Source organism: Trachemys scripta, chromosome 1 (assembly GCF_013100865.1).
Source record: "Trachemys scripta elegans isolate TJP31775 chromosome 1, CAS_Tse_1.0, whole genome shotgun sequence".
NCBI classification, from domain to species: Eukaryota; Metazoa; Chordata; order Testudines; family Emydidae; genus Trachemys; species Trachemys scripta.
This window is the reverse complement of record NC_048298.1, coordinates 130,714,737-130,739,161: the sequence shown is the minus strand read 5'-3', so window position 1 is coordinate 130,739,161 and position 24,425 is coordinate 130,714,737. Positions and strand designations below refer to the sequence as shown.

At 42.9% G+C, this 24,425-nt stretch overlaps 1 protein-coding gene across 1 annotated transcript in view; it reads right to left on the bottom strand.

The window, feature by feature from the left end:
• CRACR2A (calcium release activated channel regulator 2A) overlaps nt 1–24,425 on the bottom strand; it is a gene marked incomplete at its 3' end in the record, with an annotated part of 74,511 nt that overhangs the window by 22,003 nt on the left and 28,083 nt on the right. Inside the window, 2 exon segments of the mRNA XM_034785201.1 lie at nt 12,207–12,302; nt 16,115–16,205. Coding sequence (XP_034641092.1) covers nt 12,207–12,302; nt 16,115–16,205 — 187 coding nt within the window.

Sequence of the window (24,425 nt, the reverse complement as noted above, 5' to 3'; positions counted from 1 at the left end):
ATTTTGCCCAGTTCCTCTACCAACTTGTACCTCAGCCTTGAACACTTCTATTGTTCCAATCATGGGTCCCTGTTGAGTGTAAACAACTAGGCAAGGGTTTCTTCAGATGGCTCACAAACAATTCACTAGGAGTATCTATTACTGACCATTGAAAGTTGAGCCACATTGTTTAGTTTTGATCACACAAGTTACAAGGCATTGTTTTCTTTCCCTGGGTGAATGAGGGAAACTTTTATAACTAAGTGAAGGCTTGAAGCTTTTGATACATTGGTACAGTAAATATGGACATATTTTATAAATGCTTGTATACATATGCTAAAAGTCTAAATACTAAGATGGGTGAACTTGAGTGCCTGGTGTTAAATGAGGATTTTGATATAATAGGCATTACAGAAACTTGGTGGAATGCTGATAATCAGTGGGACATGGTAATACCAGGGTACACAATATATAAGAATGACAGAGTAGGTTGCACTGGTGGGGGAGTGGCACTATATGTGACAGAAATAATATAGTCAAATATAGTAAAAATCTTAAATGAACCAAGCTGTACCATAGAATCTCTATGGATAGAAGTTCCATGCTTAGATAAAAAGAGTATAGCAGTAGGAATAAACTACTGACCACCTGACCAGGATGGTGATTGTGAAATGCTCAGGGAGATTAGAGCAGCTACTAAAACAGAAAACCCAGTAATAATGGGGGATTTCAACTATCCACAGATTGACTGGGTACATGTTATCTCAGGACAGGATCCAGAGATAAATTTCTAGATGACTGCTTCTTGGAGCAGCTAACTTGGAACTCCCAAGGGGAGAGGCAAGTCTTGATTTAGTCCTAAGTGGTGCAAAGGATCTGGTCCAAAAGGTGAATATTGCTAAACTGCTTAGTAATAGCAGCTATAATATCATTAAATTTAAATGAATTCTTTGCATTGGTCTTCACCCAGAGTATGTGAAGGAGATTCTCACACCATTTTTTTAGGTGACAAATCTGAGGAACTGTCCCAGATTGAGGTGTTAATAGAAATAGTTTTGGAATAAATTGGCAAATTAAACAGTACTAAGTCACTAGGACCAGATGGTATTCACCCAAGAGTTCTGAAGGAACTCAAATATGAAACTGCAGAACTACTAACTGTAGTATGTAACGTATCACTTAAATTAGCCTGCGCACCAAATGACTGGCAATTATAGGCTGGTAAGACTAACTTCAGTACCAGCTGAATCTAAAGTAAAGAACAGAATTATCCGACACATAGATGAACATGATATGTTGGGGAAGAGCCAGCACAGCTTCTGTAAGGGAAAATATGCCTCACCAATCTATTAGAATTCTCAGAGAGGTCAACAAGTATGTGGACAAGAGTGATCCGGTTGATGCAGTGTACTTAGACTTTCAGAAAGCCTTGGACAAGGTCCCTCACTAAAGGCTCTTAAGCAAAGTAAGCAGTCATGGGGTAAGAGGGAAGGTCCTCTCATGGATCAGTAACTGGTTAAAAGATAGGGAACAAAGGGTAGGGATAAATGACAGTTTAAAAATGGAAAAAGATAAATAGACTCTTTACTGGGACTAGTGCTGTTCAACATATTCATAAAGGATCTGAAAAGGGGGGTAAATAGTGAGGTGGCAAAGTTTACAGACAATGCTAAATTATTCAAAATAGCTAAGTCTAAAGCTGACTGTGAAGAGTTACAAGGGGATTTCACTAAACTGAGTGGGCAACAAAATGGCAGATGATATTCAATGTTAATAAGTGCAAAATAATGCACATTGGAAAAAAATAATCCCAAATATACGTATCAAACAATGAGTTCTAAATTAGTCGTTACCACTCAGGAAAGAGATCTTAGAGTCATTGTGGATAGTTCTATGAAAACATCTGCTGATTATGCAGCACCAGTGAGAAATAGCTAATAGAATGTTAGGAACCATGAGTAAAGAAGTATATAATACAACAGAAAATATCATAATGGCACTACATAAATCTAAGGTATGCCCACACTTCGAATACTGCTTGCAGTTCTTGTCACCCCACCTCAAAAAGGATATATTAGAATTGGAAAAGGCAACAACAATTATTAGGGGTATGGAACGGCTTCCATATGAGGAGAGATTAAAAAGACTTGGACTATTGAGTTTAGAAAAGAGATGACTAAGGGGGTTATGACAGAGGTTTATAAAATAATGACTGGTGTGGAGAAAGTGAATAGAGAAGTGTTATTTACCCCTTCATATAACACAAGAACCAAGGGTCACCTAATGAATCATAGAAATCTAGGACAGGACTAAGTATTATCTAGACCAGGGGTGGGCAAACTATGGCCCGTGGACCGAATCCAGCCTATCAGGGCTTTGGATTTGGCCTGTGGGATTGCTCTGCACGCTGCCCTCACCTGCAGGCACCGCCCCCCACAGCTCCCATTGGCCGGGAATGGGGAAACAAAGCCAATGGGAGCTTTGGGGGAGGTACCCACAGGCAAGGGCAGTGCGTGGAGCCCTTTGCTCTCCCTCCCCCAGGGCCACAGGGACATGGTGCCGGCCACTTCCGGGAGCGGCGCAGGGCCAGAGCAGGCAGGCAGGCAGGGAGCCTGCCCTGGCCCCAGTGCACGCTGCTACCACTCCAGAGCCGCTCCAGGTAAGCGGTGCTGGGCCAGAGCCCACAGCCCGAACACCTCCTGCACCCCGCACCCTGAATCCCTGCCCTGAGCCCCCTGCCGCAACCGTCTTGCACCCTAACCCCTACCCTGAGCCCCCTGCCACACCCCACACCCCTCCTGCACCCCAACCCCCTGCCCTGAGCCCCCTCCCACAGTCCGCACCCCTCTCCTGCACCCCAACCCCTTTCCCTGAGCCCTCTCGTACACCCTGCACCCCTCATCTGCCCCAACCCCTTGCCCTGAGCCCCCTCATACACTCTGCACCCCCTCCCACACCCCACACTCCCTCCCGCACCCCAACCCCCTGCCCCAGCACCACATTCATGGCCCTGCATGCAATTTCCCCATCCAGATGTGGCTCTCAGACCAAAAAGTTTGCCCACCCCGATCTAGACCATCCCTGACAGGTGTTTGTCTAACTTCTTATTAAAAACCTTCAGTGATGGAGATTCCACATCCTCCCTAGGTAATTTGTTCAATAGCTTAACTACCCTGACAGTTAGAAAGTGTTTCCTAATATCTAACTTAAATCTCCCTTCCTACAGTTTATGCCCATTACTTCTTGTCTTGCCCTCAATCGTTAAGGAGAACAATTTATCACCCTCCTCTTTATAACAAACTTTTACATACTTGAAGACAGTTATTATGTCCCACCTCCATCTTCTCTGGTCCAAACTAAATAGACCCATTTTTTTTTTCAATCTTTCCTGGCAGGTCATGTGTTCTAGACCTTTAATCACTTGTGTTGCTGTCCTCTGTACTTTCTCCAATTTGTCCATCTTTTCCGAAGTGTGGTGCCCAGAAGTGGACACAGTACTCCAGTTAACGCCTTATCAGTGCTGAGAAGAGCAAAAGAATTACTTCTTGTGTCTTGCTTACAACACTCCCAATTATACATCCCAGAACAATGTTCACTTTTTTTTTGCAACAGTATTACATTGAAGATCCATATTTAGTTTGTGATCCACTATAACTCCCAGATCCCTTTCTGCAGTACTCCTTCCTAAACAGTCATTTCCCATTTTGTATTTATGCAATTGATTATTTCTTCTTAAGTGTAGTAGTTTGCATTTGTCTTATTGAATTGCATCCTATTTAATTCACACTATGTCTCCAGTTTGTCAAGATCATTCGGAATTCTAATTCTGTCTTCCAGTGTGCTTGTAACCCCGCCCAGCTTGGTATAGTCTGAAAATGTTGTAAGAGTACTCTCTGTGTCATTTAAATAATTTATGATGACATTAATAAGACCCAGGACAGATCCCTACAGGAACCCACTTGATATGCTCTTTGAGGCAATTGTGAACCATTGATAACTACTCTCTGAGTACTTGTTTCCAGCCAGTTATGAACCCACTTTATAGTAGGTTCATCTAGGCTATATTTCTCTAATTTGTTTATGGGAAGGTCATGTGAGACAGTATCAAAAGTTTTACTTAAGTAGAGATATCAATTAATAGGCAGCAGATTTAAAACAAACAGCAGCAAGAACATCTTCACACAACACACAGTCAACTGTGAAACTTATTGCCAGGGGATGTTGTGAAGGCCAAAAATATAACAGGGTTCACAAAAAAATTAGGTAAGTTCCTGGAGGATAGGTCCATCAATGGTTATTAGCCAAAATGGTCAGGGATGCAACCACATGCTCTGAGTACCCCTAAACCTCTTGTGCTGTTCTGTTCATTCCCTCTGAAGCATCTGGCACTAGCAACTGATGGAAGACAATACTGGGCTAGATGGTCTGACCCAGTATGGCCAGTCTTGTATTCTTATGTTCTCTCAGGGAGAGGAGCGGTTTTGGCAGAGTTAGCAGAATAGCATGATGAGGGAATTTTAGAAATGCTCATACCTTTTCTTTCCTGGCACAGGTCCATTTCCATCTAGAAAAATTAGGCTTGTGTAAAAGGTATTGTCTGGGTGAACAGCTGAAATTTAATTTTCCCCCTTCATATTCACACCAAGAAATTGCACACATGGTCCTATTTGTGGATGGTGCAGTCAGATCCTTGCCTTAATTAATTTCTTCTGTACCAGAGCTCTGGTGAGAAGTTAAAGGAACACCATTCCCTTTCTATGGTTCATAGTGTCCTGTCCCATTCAAAATGCATCAAGAGCCTGGATTTTCAGAAGTACTGAGCACTCACAGCTCCCACTGAAGTCAATGGCAACTCAGTTACTGTGAAAAATCAGGACCAAATACATTTCATTTGCTGGTCTGTCTTTTTCTGTTAGGGATACAGAACAGTGGTATCTCTGCACTGTCATCTTTGCTGTCAGCAATAAAGTAATTGCATTTGCCTCCAAGCATGCAGGCCTGGCTGTGGAGTGTCTAGTCACATGCTTGTCTGATTGTATTATTGGCTCTCTGCCAGGTGCTCAGGTATTACAAGGCTGGGGACCATGCAGGTATATAAATAGAATAGTTAGGGGGTTTGGCATATGGTTTTGGGTAGCCTGGCCCACAGCAGTGTCCTGTCCCATGTAAAATGTAACATTGCCAGTGCACATGCACAAGAGTGCAAGTTTCAGATTTGCTTTCCGCAAGATTCTTGCAAGTAAAGCAAGACTGTGACTGTTCACATCCCTGCATGGAGGACAAGCACAAGGCCTATTCACCACGTCAGTCAGGGGTGGCTTTACCAAGGGTACATGGATTCAATTGCACCCACAGAAATGATGAAACCCAGGGGCCAAACCCGAGTGGTGCTGTGACCCCATGTGCCAGGTCACAATGCCTGGAGTGGGGAGCCAGGCCCAGCCCTACGAGACAGGAGCCACTGCTGTGAAGTGAAAGTGGAGCAGGCAGGGGGTGGGAAGAAAGCTCACTCTCTAGCCCCTCTTCCTCCCCGCCCCAGCATTTCTGCCACACAGGGCCAGGATTAGGAATGCAGTGCCAGGGCAAACGGTGCTCTGCTTGACTACAGTAGCGTGCACCCATTGAGCGGGGAGGGTACATCTGTCCCTGACTGAAATCCCATGGAAGTGATGAAAGTGGGACTGGGGTGAATTTTGCCCAAAGAGCAAACAGGAAAGGGACACGAGCACGGCCCAAGCAAACTCACTGGCACATTCGCGTGAATACTCACAGACAATGTTTTGCTATATTCACCCAGCTCTGCTTGTGAATTGAATCACAATCGGAATTGGCTCTTGTCTCAGCAGAGGAAAGGTTACACACAGTGGTTCTCAACCTATTCACCAGCGTGGGCTGCATTTGCAGCTCTCTATGTGTTATGTGGGCAGCATCCACACAATATATATACTACCTGTATGACCCTGAGGATCTTACATGGACTGCAGCTGTGTGCTGATTGGGCCACGAGCCGCCCACGGACTGTGGGTTGAGAACCACTGGGCTGCGGCATTAATCACTGTGCTCCCATCAAACAACACAACACAATAGAACGATGTGTATTAACTCGATGGGTAGATTTGGTTTTGATTAAAAATGACATTACTGGATTACAGGCAAAAATGTAGTCATGGAAAATCAAGATTGCAAAAAAGTGCGATTCCAACAGCAATGATAACTCACATTGCTAACATTAATTTGGCTGCACTGAGCATCTTGCATACTTTTTTTACATTTTATAACACAACAACTAGGAAGCAGGAATAGATAATACTGAATGCCAGTGCTACAGGCAACACAGGTAGCACAAAACTTTCTTTTATAAGACCCTGTTTTCAGTTGCTTATAACTTTGCCAAACTTAAATATGGAACAAAGATCAGTTAAGATTACTATTGGAACTTTAACTTTTGCATTTCCTAAAATTTTGTGATTTTAATTATACAATCATAACATTGCACTAAAGTAAGGGCTTGGTTTTGTTTGGGGTTGGGTTTGTTTGTTTATTTGGGCATTTTTAATGTAAATTCATGTTTTAAGCAAATAAAGAGAGGAAGAACATTTTTCCTTTAGTTAACAGTTTGAGCATTTGAATGTTCAAAATTGAGCTTTAACATTCACACCCCATTGAGATGAATGTAATAGAGCTTATTGTTATATTGACTGCACTGTATTTCTGGAATGAGAAAAGACAGAGGGCCTGGAATACTCTAAGCAGGGGTGCCAGAACGGGCGGGGTCAGAGGGCCATGGCCCTCCCACTTTTTACTGCCCACAAGGGTGAGTGATGAGGGGGAAGGGGCGGACAGGGGTGAGCGGGGCGGGGGCCTTGTGGGGAAGAGGTGGTGCAGGAGGGGGGTCTCAGGGGAAGGGGCGTTGCGAGCGCGGGGGCTCAAGAGAATGGGCAGCATGAGGGTGGGGCCTCAGGGAGAAGGGACAGCATGAGGGCGGGGGCTCGGGGAGAAGGAGTGGTGTGGGGGTGGGGCGTATGGGGAAGGGGTAGTGCAGGGGCAGTGTCTTGAGGGGAAGGAGTGGCAAGGGGGAATGGGCCCTGGTTTGGGCTCCGGTAGCCCCCTACACTTTTAGGAAGCTTCCACTGTTCCTGACTCTAAGTATATAAGAGCTACCATACTGGGTCTGACCATGGTCCACTTTACCCAGTATTCTGTCTCTATCAGTGGCCTGTACTGGAGCTTCAGGGACAGCATACAGAACAGGCCAATTATGGAGTGATCCACCCATCTTCCACTCCCTGCTTCTGGTGGTCAGAGGTTTAGAGTCACCCCAAACAGGGCTACATCTTTAACCATCTTGGCTAATTCTATCCTCCATGAACTTATCCAGTTCTTTTTCGAAGTCAGGTATACTTTTGGCCCTCATAAGGCAATGAGTTCCACAGTTTAGTTATGCATTGTGTGAAAAACACATCTTTCAAACTGCTTTGCACCATTTCAGAGATGCAAAACTGCGGTAAACCCACTATAACTGGCTGGTTAAACTGGGGCTTTGACTGTTTGCATTACCAGAGTAGCAAAAAGAAGCCAGAATTCATCAGTGAATCTGGCCTAGAAACTTACTTTTTTTTAAAATGAAACCTTAAAATTTGCAGAATATTGGAGAATGTGGAAAAAACTGCTGAAAGACTCCAAAATTGTGGAGTCCAAGTCTCTCTCTCTCTCTCCTCCCTCTCCCCGTCCACCCACACACCAGCAGTGGTCTCCCATCCTCGATGTTAAGGCACTTTTTTTTCTTTCAGGAGACAAGATAAAGAAGGCTGAGGTGTGGTGTTAATGCCTGTTTTGCTTCAGTCTTCACATTGTGACCAGACAAGGGAGAAAGAACAACAAGAGGACAGGAATGCAAGCCAAAACAGGGAAAGAACAGGTTAAAGAATACTCAGATGAGTTAGATGTAATCAAGTCAGCAGGGCCTGATGACATATACCCTAGGATACTTAAGGAACTAGCTGAAGCAATCTTGAAACCATTAGCGATGATTTTTGAGAACTCATGGAGGACTTGTGAGTCCCAGAGGACTGAAGAAGGGCAAACATAGTACCTGTCTTTAAAAAGGGGAACAAAGAGGACCTGGGGAATTATGAACCAGTCTGCCTAACTTCGATACCTGAAATGATACTGGAACAAATTATTAAACAATCAATCTGTAACCACCTAGAGGATAACAGGATAATATGTAATAGCCAACATGAATTTGTCATGAAGAAATCATGCCAAAGCAACCTAATTTCCTTCTTTGACAGTGTTATTGGCCTAGTGGATGGGGGGAAGTTGTAGACAGGATATATCTTGATTTTAGTAAGGCTTTTGACACAGTTCCACATAACAGTCTCATAAGCAAACTAGTGGTTGAAAGACTGAACTCAAACAGTAGTTGTCAATGGTTCCCTGTCAAACTTGGAAGATGTATCTAGTGAGATCCTGTAGAGGTCAGTCCTGGCTCCGGTACTATTTGATATTTTCATTAATGACTTGGATAATGGAGTGTAGAGTATGCTTATAAAAGATGGGACGGGTTGCTAGCACTGTAGAGGACAGAATTATAATTCAAAATCACCTTGACAAATTAGAGAATTGATCTGACTTCAACAAGATGAAATTCAATAAAGACAAATGCAAAGTACTACACTTAGACAGTAAACATCAAAAGCACAGCTACAATATGGGAAATAACTGGTTAGGCAGCAGTACAGCTGAAAAGGAGCTGTGGCGGGGGAGGGTGTTATATCAGATCACACACAGTCAACAATGTGATTCAGTTCAGAAAAAGGCTAATATCATTCTGGGGTGTATTAACAAGAGTGTCATATGTAAGACACAGGAGGTTACAGTCCCACTCTACTCAGATCAGTGAGGCCTGTGTCCATTTCTGAGCACCACACTTTGGGAAGGATGTGGACACACTGGAGAGAGTGCAGAAGAGAGTGACAAAAATGATAAAAGGTTTAGAAAACCTGACCTGTGAGGGAAGGTTAAAAATGGGTATGTTTAGTTTTGAGAAAGGAAGACTGAGGGGGAGCTGATAGTCTTTGCATATATTAAAGGCTGTTATAAAGAGGACAGTGATCAATTGTTCTCCACATGCTCTCTCTATGCTGAGCCCCGCTGCCTACTTTTTGAAATGCCAGCCTGCTATGGATTTGGGGATATTACAGATAACACCCCTGTTATGCAGGATGGGAGCATGCTGACAATTCAAGAAGGTGGCAGCTGGCAGAAGGGACTGAGCCAAAGAATCTATTGGCTTGCACTGGCTCACTGTCCCTGAAGCATGATCTTGGACCTACATTTGCAAGGAGATAGGCCCCTCTGTATTTGCAGAGCCACACTCTCTTGGCCTCTGGGTTCCCTGTCAGCACAAGTTTGGATCAGCATTTAATCCACCCTTGTCCATAGACAGCAGCTCTGCCAAGTGATCCCTAAGGGAGCCACCATCTGGCTAAGTCAGTAGGAGCAGCCCTGAGCATTTCTCGGCTGGCAGTTTCTCTTCACATATTTTACAATCCCTCACGCTACAGGAAAAAAAAAATGTAAGAACAGCTTTGCCTAATTAATGGTTTGGAAAAAGGAATTTGTATTATTCTCAAGAGGTTCTTTCATAATCCAGCAAGGATGTTGTAATTAAATAAAGTTACCATCACTCATTTAAAGAATAAATGTAATTGGCAAAAAAGTCCATTTCAATTTAAGAGGAAGAGAGAAGGAATTGACTAAGGCACAAATTAAACGCTGAGAGCTTGATTTGAATTACACCGATGCTGGTGTAAATCAGGAGTAACGCCACAAAATCATGGACGTTATAGCCTTATAAAAACAAGTGTAAGGAAGAAGGAGAGTTGGGCCCCAAATGCTGGACATGAGGAAAGAGATAAATGTGAACATTAAGCTCTGTACTGACTGCACTGAATTATGCTGTTGGGTGGAAAAATCTGAGTGGACTATTCAGATGGAGAGCAGTCACATATTATAATTTAGGCTGGCAAAGGGCACCACTCAGCTGTTAAAATGACAAAAGTTTCAAGTGCAGTTTATGATCTGACTAAATATACCTTTCAGTAACAATAAAAATAAAAGAAGAAAATCCTGTCTATCCAGGGATGGCTTCTTTTCAACAGCATGCCCATAAAAATAAAAGGGGTGTTTAGATTTTATAGTAGTGAATAAATCCTATCCTTCCACAGCCTGGTTCTTGGACTGGTATGTATGTGTATAAAACTGTCATTTCAGATTCCTCAGTTAGTTGTTGGGGTCAAAATCATGACGTCCTTACTCAGACAAAACTTCCACTGAAGTCACTGTAAATTTTGTCTCAATAAGCAAGGATTAAAATCCAAGTATAAAGATTTCAAGTTTGCCCAGGTTCCTACATCAAAAGGTTTAGAAGATACATATATAGAAGAAGACACAGCTAAAGGCTTTCGAAGAACAACCTTTGTGTAACTCATTGATAATGGATGTCTAAATGTACTTGGAAAGTGAAAGATAGCAAAGATTAAAATAAAACCATTAGAAAATGATGAGTAATAATATCTTACATATATAGTCAGTTGCATCCTGGAAGAACCCAAAATGCTTTATAAGCGCGCGCGCGCACACACACACACACACACACACACACACACACACACACACACACACAGAGTTCATTTAATCCACTGCTGAAATACAATTACCTCTTGGGTGGAATGTGGCAGATATTTAGCATGCAGCACAGCACAACAGGCAATGGAGAACAATACTACAATTTGTAGCGATAGGGTATGTTTACATTGCAAAGAAAAACCTGTGGCAGCAAGTCTCAAAGCCCAGTTCACTTGACTCGGGGCTGCAGGGCTAAAAATAGCAGTGTAGACATTCCAGGTCAGGAACCGAGCCTGGTTTTGGATCCTGGGCTCCAACCCGAGTGGGAATATCTACACTCCTGTGTATAATGCTGCAGCCCGAGCCCCATGAGAGTCAATTGACCCAGGCTCTGAGACTTGGTGTTGCGGGTTTTTCTTTGCAGTGTAGACTTATCCAAAGGTAATTACCATCAGTTGGCTGTTTGGCGACATATGAAATAAAATGATTGTCTTAGTTCAGTTCCCTAGGGGGCAGGTCTCCACATCACACATAAAAATGTGCTATCACAACCAGCAAACTAAAAACCCACTTATCTCTCTGGTACCCAGGTGCAACTCCCATTGACTTCAATGGGAGTTGGATCAACTCCTTAGAAGAGAATCCAAACATTGCATAACCAGTGGAGCCTGAACTTCTCTCGCTCCTCACTAGAATGGACCTTCAGGTCAGCACTGCCAGAGAGAGACGGTTATATTTACTCTGTAGTTAAATAGAGGAGATTTATCTCCAGAGCTGTCAGTCTCAGGCCTTTCACCAGCAGTTAATTCACTTTTTAAATTGTATTAAATCCGCCCCCCTGGATATAGCTTGCAGGGATTTATGGCAATTTTACAGAATAAAAGTACTTCGCTTCCCCAGACTGTGGAACAAATTACAGCAGGCAATGATATGGAAACAGGACAGGCTGATGAGAACTGTGAGCATCATTGCATTCTCACCTATGTGCGTGTAAATCGGGGCTCTCCAGTGGAAATACCCTGTATGTTTATATAACATAGCACATGTTAATATTGTATTATCTCTTTATAAAGAGATGTACGTGCTGTTCAATAAAAAAATCAGTAAAGAGAATATATAAATTATGACAGGATCCAATGGTTGGAAGTTGAAGCTAGACAAATTCAGATTGGCAATAAGGTGTACATTGCTAACAGTGAGCATAATTAAGCATTGGAACAATTTACCGAGGTCGTGGTGGATTCTCCATCACTGACAGTTTTTACATCAAGATCAGACGTCTTTCTAAAATATACGCTCTTGGAATTACTTTGGGGAAGTTCTACAACCTGTGTTATACAGGAAGTCAGATTAGTTTATCTCAATGGTGCCTTGTGGCCTTGGAATCTATGAACCTCTGTGAATTTATAGAGGACTTCAGTGTGGAACTGCAGCTTTCATGGTGACCAATCACTTCAAATGGCTTTTATTTTAAAAAAATTCTCTGAGTTGAAATATTGCTAAATATATGAAGGAAAGAAGAGAAACTATGAAGGAAAACCACAGGGGCAAGTCAAAATGATCTACAGTTCTCTCTGTATAATGCTGTTACGTACCCTTTTCTGTTTTTGAACCAGTTGTTCCAGCTCTTGTTCTTTTGAAACGAGTTTATGTTCCAGCGCTTGACTGCGGGACTGAAACCTCTCTGTATCCTGCGAAATCAAAAGATATGAACATTAGGCAAAAAGGCAGGGTTTTCATCATCAGGGCAGCATGGCCCAGAGGACAGGGCATAGGACTAGAAGTCAGATCTGGAAGTAAGGGGTAGATTTTTAACAGTGAGGGTTACTAGCCAATGGAACAGGTTACCTAAGGTTGTGGTGAATTCTCCATCACTTAGGAGGCCAGATCCTCAGCTGGTGTAAATTGGCATAGCTCCATTGACCTCAATGACTGAAGTTAGTGCATCTATGCTGAGTAACACCAGCTCAGTTTCTGACCCACATAGGAGGTAAAATTTTCAAAAGTGCTTAAGGGACTTATGTTAAGCCCCATTTTCAAAAGTGATTTAGGCACATCTGAGCCTATGTCTGTGAGACTTAGGAGTCTATGTCACTTTTGAAAATGGGTCTAAAACTGCTAAATTGCTTCCACGTGTTTGAAAATTTTACCCTGGGTCTTTCTAAAGGATTTCCTGTAGTATTACCGGGCTCAGTACAGGTATTACTGGGTGAAATTCTATGGCCTTTCTTGTGCAGGTTATTATAAATGGTGCCTTCTAGCTTTAAAATCCATCACTTGCAATTGTGTGAATCAGGAGCAGCTCCGCCGAAGTTAACCGAAGTGGTGTAAAATTGATATAAGTGAGAAGAGAGTTAGGCCCTGGGTATTTACAGACCTCTCAGTTACTGCAGTGGTCCCACAAGCAGGTGATTACCCAAATATTCTATAACAGCATTTGAATAAATGAGAACCCCTCCTTCTCTCATTAGGAATTACTCCTTGGAACAGATTCTCAGATGGTGTAAACAGTGGCGGATTAGGGTTTGTGGTGCCCTGGGCCAAAGGAATTGGGGACCCCTCCCCACCCCTTCCACCTGCAATCCTCCCCCCACCAGTGGCAGATTAATCACTGGGCCAACAGGCCAGTGCCCAGGGGCCCCGGCCATTTGGGGGTCCTTGAAAATGTGTCCCCCGTGCCCAGATCTACTTGACCCGGTGCTCCTGCTGGGGAGCAGTGGAAGCCCCCACATCCTGACCCCACTCTCTGCAGAAGTGCTGGGGAGGGATGCGGATGGTGTGGGGGGGCCTACAAACTTGCTTTGGCCCAGGGCCCAACAAACCCCATATCCACCACTGCCTACTGCCCCCAGCACTCCTGCGGGGAGTGGGGTTGGGGCATGGGGACTTCCCCTGTTCTCCGGCAGGAGCGCTGGGTGGGTGGGGGGAGTGGGGCAAGCCCTTGTGCCCTGACCCTGCTCCTTGGCAAGAGCACTGGATGAGTGGGCGGAGCAGGTCTGGGTGTGGGGGCGCCCATTTTTCGGGGGCCCCCCAATTGGCCAGGGTCCCTGGGCACAAGCCCCATTGGCCCAGTGGCTAATCCACCACTGGGTGTAAATTATCATTGCTCTGGTGGCTGAGAATCTGCTCCCTTAGTTCTTCAGGAAAATTCCTTTAGAGAACGATCAAACCTCCCTCAAGGGGGTGGGTGCAGGAACACTGAAATGTTCCCCCACTCCTCCTCTCACTCCTAACAATATATTTAATGAGGCAATTTAATGTACATTAACTGGCTTCTTATTCAGAAAAATACCTATCCAAATGAATAAGACATAATAACCATTCCTCTAACACAGTCCTTAATCGGCAGGGTACCAAATATCTTAAATAGCAACAGTTTGTACTTATTTGCCTTCTTAAAAATTTCTTTTTATGTATTTTTCAAATGCTATGCTTTTCCAGAAACAGGCAATCATTTTCTTTTTCATATGGCATCCGTATGTCTCTGCATTCTGTGGGGCCTTTGTGAACTTTTGCTTTAGGGAAAGAACTTAAAACTCCAAACACCCAAAAATAAATTAGTCACACGGAGAAATAATACTTCTTGAGTGTCTGTGGCTGCTGACTAACTTTTAAAGAGCTAAACTGAGGTTTACCTGGAAACTTACAAAGGCCTGTGATAGGGATTAATAATGGAATTGATTATGCTACCTTAATGTTAAAGTTAATTACCAGTTATTGGTAATATAGTTTCTTATAGGTTAGAATCTTTAGATCTTATTTTTGGATTTATGGTATAATTTAAATAGTGGCATTCTTTTTATTAGAGCATACAAACCAATCTCTTGCATATCAACCTTCATTATAAAAGATAATGCATTTTACAACTTTTCAAATGCTACACAACTCTATGCAAGGCGATCATTTGACCCAACATTGAAATTCACCCAGCTCTGGAGTGGAACCCAGCTGCTGTGTAAGGGTCTAATCCAATGGCCAGTGAAGTCAATGGAAAGATTCCCACTGTCGACAGTGGGACCTAACTCTGCAAAATACACACTAAACAACAGTTTAGGGCAGGAAGTAAAGAAAAATTTATCCAGTTGAAACTACAGGGCAACTTTTTAGATAACATGTGACATACATGGCGTTGCTCTGTATTTCTGAATATTGTGTTCGCCAGATTATTGGGATGTTTACTGTATTGGTTTAATCCAATAGGGATCTGTATGGAAAAAACAAGCAGGAAGTGAAACAATGGCTCAAGATAAAATACTAGGGGGTTAGGAGACAATGCTGGATAGAAAAAGCCTGGACACCAGAACATCAGGGGGACTACGTCAGTTTAAAAAGAGACTCTCTCTGCAAGGGTGGGAGTGGGGTGCTGTTTAATAGTTGTTGAGGAGCTCTTCAGGGAGGAATCAGCCTGTGACAGCAGCACCCATTGGGGTGTCTGAAGAAACTAGGCCTGCGTAGATTATCATCAGGGATGGTAAGCCTCTAGGTACGATAGATGTGCTTGTAGACTTTTTGTTGCTTTAAAATCCTTTTTTTCTTATGGGGTAAATACTTTGGTTTGAGACGTCTGTCTGGTCACTCTATTCACCTCTGGCCACAGATTCCCAAACGGAAGGTCGGCAGGTAATGAACCCAGTTGGACTTGCTGGGTGAGCACAGTAGATACACAGGGCACTGTAGGGCTCAGTCTAAGAGTGCGAGAATGGTAGAATTCCACCCCAGGATAGGTAAAGTCATGAGACCTGTCACCTGAAGAGGTTCACTCAGAGAGACCAGGAAGGGGACAGAGGTACTCTGTAAGAATGACACCATAGAAATTGTTCAAGAAGGAATTTGGCCAGGACATTGAGTCTAGTGCTGCTGTGAAAAGTTCCAGGGGATCTTTTATGATCACAAATGGTCAGGACCTTGATTTTTAAACCTATGTAAAAGATGGCACCTCCACTAGCAAAGTGGGCTATTGGTTCGGTAGTTATTCCGAAGACAGGGCCGGCTCCAGGCACCAGCGCAGGAAGCAGGTGCTTGGGGCGGCCAATGGAAAAGGGCAGCATGTCCGGGTCTTCGGCGGGAATTCGGTGGCGGGTCCTTCAGTCCCTCTTGGAGGGAAGGACCGGCCGCTGAATTGCCGCCAAAGAATGAAGCGGCGTGGTAGAGCCATTCGCGGCTCTATCTTTTTTTCTTCTTCGCCGCAAAAAAGCTGGAGCCAGCCCTGTCCGAAGGAATAATACCACTTCGTGAATATCACCAGCACCACTTAGTGCAGTTTGTGGGTGCGCCTTGGTCTCCCATCCAAGTAGTCAGCCAGCCTGATCTTGCAATCTAACGAGATCACTGGGTGAGGTAGTAAGTGAAATTATGCTTTATCTTATATTTCTCTGTAGACTGTCATTTTGGGGGCTTTCTTTTGTTCTCATACTGGCTGAAATCAATGGAGTTATCCTGGTGTAAAAACTAGTGGGAGAGCAGAATTAGGCCTTCCATATCTATAATAAAGAGACACAGTCACCTTCAAGAGAAACTGTTCTTTCTCATTTTTGATTTGCTGCTCCATTTCCTCATAGAGATGTTGAATTTCTTCATCATAAGCAGCAATTTTCCTAATAAGAGATAAAAGCACACTGAGTGGGTCTTTGTAGCATTATTTCAAGTAAAAGGCTCACAATCTACCAGCTTAGCATCACATTTCTGTTTTAGCACAAGACTCAAGGGAATGATCCCAAGAGCAGAAAAAAGTATTTACATACAGCAGGGTCACAGATAAAAACCAAATTGTTTCCCATGGGGGAGAGCAGTAACTGCACTAAAGCTAATAAGGCTGTTTATTTGATATTTTAAAATTGCCGGCACAATATATGATGGCTGTTTATCAGGCACTCTTAATAATTGTGGAACCTACAGCCTAAGGAAGGGAGAGCCTAGACGTGACACTAATAACAATGAAAATACTGGAAACAACGTTTCTAAATTAGAGCTGGTCAAGTAGGAATGAAAGTGATTTGTGAGTATTTTCAAGTTGCAGCTTTGCTCTACTGTTATTTATGAGACTGCATTATTCATGAGTATTCCTACAACTAATGATTTATTTCCGAAACCACTAATGCATCCCAAAAGTTTCAGCACAAAGAATGACTTGTCTGAAAGTTCATATGCTACTATGTCTTTATGTGTCTTTCTCTATTTTGACACTTGTTACACACTTGTTTAAAGTTTTAGTCACCCCGTCAGGGAGCAGATTAAGAGCACTTTGCACAAGTGCACATGACTACACAAAGAACAAGGGATTGAATAATCAAGCCCACTTTTTTTGGATTGAGATTGAAACAGATGGATTAGGAATCTAACAAAATTGAGACGGAAACAGCTGCGGTTTGGCACCTGGCCTGGGCAGAGCTTGCATGGAGAATTAGAGAGACTTTGCTAGCTTTTGGCTGGGTGGGGCGGGAATAAAAATATATTTTTCTGAAATGATCAGCAATTGAAAAGTCATTTCTCAGCACATTCAGAGGATTTTTAGTAGAGCCTCTGTGACATCACTGAACATTCTCCCCACGTGGTCTGGCGAGGATGGAGACTGGTTGTTACTCAGGCAATTTGCAGAGTGTAACTGCCCAGAAATCCTCAAAAGTCTTCAAATCAGGAACAGGAGGAAAAATAGGGGGTACAGAAAAAAATCACTGTATGATTTGGGAATTCCCCTGTGAGTTTTCCTATATTCTGCAAATTCTCCTCTGAGTTACACCATAGCAAATCAGGAATAACGCCAGTCAAGCTAACTGATATAAGAATCAGGTCATTTTTCCCCCTCCAAATGTTCACAATGCCTGTCATTTATAACTTGCATTTTTCATCCCCAACTAGAAAGGTCAGTGTGTAGTCTCAGAATTGACTCTAGTGATAAATGAATGTTGCACTATATTGACACAAGAAAACAAAATTCCTTAGGGCTGATGGTCCACTGCCTTGCACTTTGCATGGTCATTTACATCTATGCAAAATGAGTTCAAGCTGTGTGTTAAATGCAGACCCCCTATGGAGGCTGCTAATCCCCATCCTCCCTCATGAATCAAGTAAATAGTGAAGGAAAATAAAGGGACATTTTATGCTTCCTTACTTCCCTTCATAGGTGCACAGTCAGATTTACATTCTGGCCCAAAATATCTAAGGCACTCTATTCTAAGAAAACTATAATCCATAGAGCAAATTCAGAGCTTCCTTGAGTGGGTGGAATTCCATGAAACCATACAAGACTTGATAATCATTTAACAAGATAGCACATGAATGCCAAGATCACATCTGTAAACCCTGTATTTGCCCAATAATATGTCACATTGAGCAGGGTTAGGCTGGTTATATAATGAAAGACCCTATTACGGTGTATATAAAGAACACAGTAGTCAATGTTGCCATGAGAACCATAACTGAATTTTCTTGCTTGTGCAGGTTAAAAGGAACAACTTGAATATTGAATTCATACACTATTGTTTTTAGCACTGGATTTTCTCTAACTTGTGTTTGCAAGGGCAGAACAGGGCTATAATCTGAACATGACATTTGAAAGACATTTTAATATCATGTTTGTTTGTTGTCTGCTTTAGCATATTACCAGGGGATGACATCTGCAGGCTAAACACACCCAAAGTTTTAATTAGTGGTTTAGTCTCCATTCTTAAAGCTGGTCAAATAATAATAATAAGATAATTTATCATAATTATTTAAAGCATAACTTAATCATGAATAATTTATCCCACAAGTAGTGGGGAAAATTCATCAGATAAATTATTTGCTAGATATTTGTCAACCATCTGCAGAGGTAGTAGAGTAATGGAAAGAAATTATAACAAAGTAATTCATTTAGTAAAAAAAAAAAAAAAGCCAAAATTCATCATCAAACAAACAACAGCAACAAAAACCCCTATTCACCCTGAATAATTTGACCAGCTTTAACTGTAATATAATTCCAACGCTAGTGCTGTAGTGCTGCTTTGTCTTTACAAGAATCCTGTGGATAAATGTTTTTGTTTTGTTTTTTGTTATAACACATTTACCAGACTAGACCATAACTCTGGTTAGGATAGCTAAGGTGACATGTTCCGGTTATTATGTTCTGGTAGTGAGGTTAATGCATACATGGGATGGTTTCATTTCTGCCTATTATTTTAGATGCAGTATTTGAATTTTGTCCACCATTGTTCACACAGACATTTGGTCAGAACAGCTGTTACTTCAAATGAAAATTGGTTAGTGTGTTGGGTACTTTATGGGCTGATCCTACAAGGTCCCAAATGTCCTCAACCTTCTTTGAAGTCAGGCTCTGCTACTGACTTGCTTTTGTAACCTTGGGAAAAATCACTTCACCTTTCTGGGTGGCATTCATAAGATGACTATGTCCAATATTTAGGAACCATTGCCATTCACAAAACCCCCACTCATCTGCCACCTAACCCGGTACGTGCCTATGTTTCCAAATGTAAAGTCCCCCAAGGTGCTTAAATTTCAGCAGTTGGGCACGTGCACAGTCCTAAGTAGAGGGGTGTGGCTATATCCTAACACCACCTCCCCAGATATGGGCTATAGGCTGTTTTGGGGAAGGTCTGTCTTAATGTCTCCTGTTGAAGTGGTGCCGCTGTGTATAAATAATTAGATATTCTTTGGGCCAGAGAAAGAGTGAGAATGACTCTCTAGCTCAGTGAGTAGGGCACAATCATAGGACGTGAGAGATCCAAGATTGGCGATCCCAGTTTCACATCAGGCACATGGTGGAACTGAACCTGGGTCTCCCACACTGAACCCTAACCACTGGGTTAAAGATTATAATGTGGGGAAGGAGGGACTACATCTTCTTCTGCCTCCTCCTCAGTTTTTCCTTGAACAACTGCTGACTTGACTCAGGGCTTGTCTACACTACCGCGCGGGGTCAATCTAAGATACGCAACTTCAGCTACATGAATAGCGTAGCTGAAATCGAAGTACTTAGATCTACTTACCGCGGTGTCTTCACTGCAGTAAGTCGACAGCTGACGCTCTCCCGTCAACTCCGCTTGCATTTCTCATTCTGGTGGAGTACCGGAGTCGATGGGAGAGCACTCAGCAGTCGATTTATTGCATCTATACTAGATGCAATAAATTGACCCCTGCTGGATTGATTGCTGCCCGCTGATCTGGTGTGTAGTGTAGACAAGCCCTTAGACACTTAACTCCAGGAGAGTATCAGGGGGTAGCCGTGTTAGTCTGTATCTACAAAAACAACAAAGAGTCTGGTGGCACCTTAAAGACTAACAGATTTATTTGGGCATAAGCTTTCGTGAGTAAAAACCTCACTTCTTCGGGGGTTCACAGCTGTGAATCCCAAGTGAAGGGAGGTGCCTCCTTCTGGCCTGAAGTTAGATGCAAGGGATCTGGAACAATTTGTATAGTGGGGGTGCTGAGAGCCATTGAACTAAACTGTAAACCCTGTATATGATGGAAACCACTTCAAGCTAGGGGGTACAGCAGCACCCCCAGCATTCCAAGTTCCAGCACCTATGATTAGATGCCTAACTCCTTTTGTGGGGGTGAGATCTAGGCCACTTCCCTGTACTCAGTATTTCTGTTGGCTAGCATAGGCATTAGGCAGCTCACCATGCTAGCTTTTCTGAACCTCTCTTTTAGTTGCCTAATGCTCTGGGAATCTAACTCGGGGTTGTGAATTCCACCAAGCAGCAGAGCACTAAATGTCCTCTGTGAATCCTACCCTGAATCTCATGTTTCTCCTCCCACCCTTTGTTTGTCTGTCTTGTCTGTCTAGACTGTAAGCTCTTTGGAACAGAGAATGGTCCAAACATTATGTGTTTGTACACATTCACAAGCACAATGGAGGGCCCAGTCTCAGCTGAGGTGTTACTGCCCAATCTAGGTGCTACTGTAATACAAATAAATAATATCAAATGTTGATATTTGCGTTAAAGCACAGTACCAACTTTGTGCACAACACTATGGAGGCTGTGAAAGCCTGGACTCCAGTCAAGTTTATAAACCCTGAAGGAACTCCTGAAGAGATTATAAAAGGCACCAAAAATTCCATAGAGATTATGAACTCTTCAAGGACTTATCAATAACACAAATATATTATGTCTTTTCAAGCCAGCAAGATATAAGTACATCAATAGCTAAAGGGATAACCCCCCTCAAAACATCATTGTATTGTCCAAAACATCACTGTATGATTTAAAAATAATTATTACCACCAAGTATTTGGAAGCCAGAAATTCTAAATTAAGATAACATTTAAAAGAAAAATGTTGGAAAGTAAGTGAGTTAACAAACACTGGGAATATAGAACATCAAATACTGTGTAAACGCCAAAAGCATGAGTTTTGGATTTGACCCGCTTGTTTCATGTGTTTGGCTATTACTTCAGGTGGCTATCCCAGGTGTGTGGCTACTAGCCCAGCTATCTCTTTGAGTGGAGATGACATACATATAATATTTGGTTTAATATATTCTTGTGGGGTAAATCTTTTCTAGTCTTGTATAAATCCAAAAAAAAAAAAAATTACATAAAGAGCAGGAGGTCAGACTAGATGATTATAATGGTCTCCTCTGGTCTTGAAATCTATGAAATGCACATCACACATTCATTAGGGAGAAACTCCAATGGAAAAAACATTTTGGGTTACAATGCTACCAATCTGATTTATTTTCTTTACGGTAATTCAGTTTTCCTAAGCCATCTGTCTTCAGACTGTGATGGTATTTAGTTTGGAAAGACTAACAGGACTTGCTCTGTGTGTGCTCATTTGAAAATTCAGTCCAAAACAGTTTATTTTCTGTTCAGAAACCTTTCATGGAGTTGTCTGATTAAGTGATAACCCTAATAGAATGTGAGTTTGTGCTCCAGTAATGATCTAGAAGTGATGACAGAAAAATATTGAGGCAAACCATTATCATTTATCTAAAACCAACAGCTAGCAAATACAGAAAGGTTCAATTTAGATGAAACTATAGACATTTAGTGGAGCAAAATCTCTCATTCTGGTTATATTTGGCATGATTGGTTGAAAAACAGACGTGATAAATCTGTATGTTTCTATGGTTCATTTCTTCAGAGGACATCAATACTAAGATCTGGAACTATGTCAATATTAGCCAATCAAATCACATATGCAAATGTCTTCTTCTTAATTTGCTCCTTAGAGACCAGTAATAGTTTTTTCCCCCAAGAACCACAAACTTTGTTTACTGTTTAAAGGGTTAGAGTATTTTTTTAAAAAAAAAACATGCTATGTGTAAGAAATTCATGATTAGATCAGATCTACTTTTGTGCCAATAAATACTAACATGCATCTAAACACAAGCCATATGGATGAATGCAGTTCTCAGTGAAATCAATGAGGTTGCACAGGTGCACAAGCAGAAGTTGTCCCAATATGGGCTCATTACACTAAGTGAACATAAAAATCACATAGAAAAACCTACATTCAAAAAGATAAGTTGGAAAAGTCAGGGAATACTAAAGTTAACATTGCCTGTGGATCCTTAACTCTGCCCCGTGGTACATATACAGTATGATACAGTCTTTAACTACATGACCACACAGTATTTTTTCTTCAGGATCCCTGCCCCGTTCAGTGCATAGATGGGATGGTGCTTAGCAATGAGGTGGGTGTTCAAAAGTTAAATTTATCCTTATTATCCAGAGTGTGGCCTCATGGCTCATACTCTGCATACCATCCAGCACCAGCACTGAATGAGGCAGGTCTCCCAGATTCAAAAGTGTATGATTGTGTAATTAAAAAGACTGTATCACAATGTATTCACACACAGAGCAGGGGGAAGGATCTGTTAGGGTAAAGGTTTTATGGGATACTTGGACATTTCCTGAACTTGAGTGCTTCATTTTGCAACCTTAAGTTTATTTTATTATATATATTTTTATGGAATTTCCTGGGAGTTGGTTTTTAAGAGAAAATAAAACAAAGAATTTCCATCATGTGCAACTATTTGCTAGACAGCAGCAGAATGATCTGTTCTGTCCTATACACTATATACGTTTTTAGATATCACATGAAATGAAGCAGGGCTCTTTTGGAACTTGGTGTCCTTCTTTACACACCATCACAGATCATAATCTGCAGCAGGGACTTGGCCAGAATTGTTCTAAGGAGGGGGCCGAGGGCTCTCCCTCCCCTGCCTCCATCAAGCCCCACACTCTCCCGCTGCACCCAGCTCCAGACACTCCCCTACTGCCACCCATACCCAGCCCCACACTCTTCCCCCCACATTGCCCTGCACCCAGCTTCAAACTCTGCTCCCTCTACCTAGCTCTGAGCTCTTCCCACCACACACCCAGCCCCAAGCTCTTTCCCAGAGAGGTGGTCAGTCTGAAGAGCATCAACCCCACCAGGGGTCAGGCAGTTCTGGGAGTCCCAGACTCCCTTCCATCCTCCTGTGTCTCCACTTCCCCTGGAAGCACCAAAAGCTGGATCCAATCCTCTCACCCTCCTGCAGACTAGGGGGTTCCTGGTGCCCCTGCTCTGCTTCTCCTGGAGTGTCTGGCACCATAGCTGCTGGAAGGACTGCAAAGATGGGGGTCCAAGCAGGTGTATGGGGTCACAGTGCCACTCATATTCGGACCTGTTGCCCCTCTGTCCTGAGGGGGTGTGTGTGACTGGGCCAAATTTCAGTGTGTAGCATTGTGACCCAGCACATGGGGTTGTAACACCACTCAAATTTGATATGGCCTCCCCTCCATCCTGATGTGGGGATGGCTGAGCCAAATTTGAGTAAGTGGCGTTGTGACCTGGTGCATGAAGTTGCAGTGCCATTCAAATTTGGCCTGGCCTCTCTTCTATCATGACAGAGGGGCATCTGGGCCAAATTTCCAGTTCCCATCAGTGGCCAAAGGGCAGGGAGTGGGCTGGGGCCCCCTGCCTGCATACCTTGTAGTGCCCTTGATCCAGATACACCTTCATAAAAAAAATGATATTCCACTCAATTTACTTACGTATTCATAATTCCAAAACACTGTTAAAAGATTACCTACTCAATGGAAATGTGACTGACTGAGTGAGGGAGCCCAGCTGAGAAGGAAGGAGCTGGGCTGGGACTATAAAGACAGGAAATTGGAAGCAGAAGGGGGCTGCTGGGAAAGGTTGCAGTCACTCTTTGGAAGAAGGAAGGAATGTTTGGAGGCTACAGGGACAGGCAGCTCGTAGTTGCTCCATGGGAGAGGGGAGTAAGGAGGCTGGCAAACCCAGAGAGGATGGAGTGCCAGATGGTAGGAGAGGGCTCAAGGAAAGCCAGTAAGGTCCAGGAGGGAACCTTTACTGCTGGCTTGAGAGGGTCCCTGATCCAGAATGTGAAGTGGATGGTGGGCCTGGGTTCCCCTGCCAGCTACTGAGGGAATGGCACCATAGGGCAGTGAAGGAGAAGACTGCCTGAGACTGCTGGTGTGGAGAGACACTTTGAAAGACTTTAAGTATCAGAGGGTCAGCCGTGTTAGTCTGGATCTGTAAAAAGCAACAGAGAGTCCTGTGGCACCTTTAAGACTAACAGATGTATTGGAGCATAAGCTTTCATGGGTGAATGCCCACTTCGTCGGATGCATGTAATGGAAATTTCCAGGGGCAGGTATAAATATGCAGGCAAGAATCAGTCTGGAGATAACGAGGTTAGTTCAATCAGGGAGGGTGAGGTGCTCTACTAGCAGTTGAGATGTGAACACCAAGGGAGGAGAAACTGCTTCTGTAGTTGGATAGCCATTCACAGCCTTTGTTTAATCCTGATCTGGTGGTGTCAAATTTGCAAATGAACTGGAGCTCAGCAGTTTCTCTTTGGAG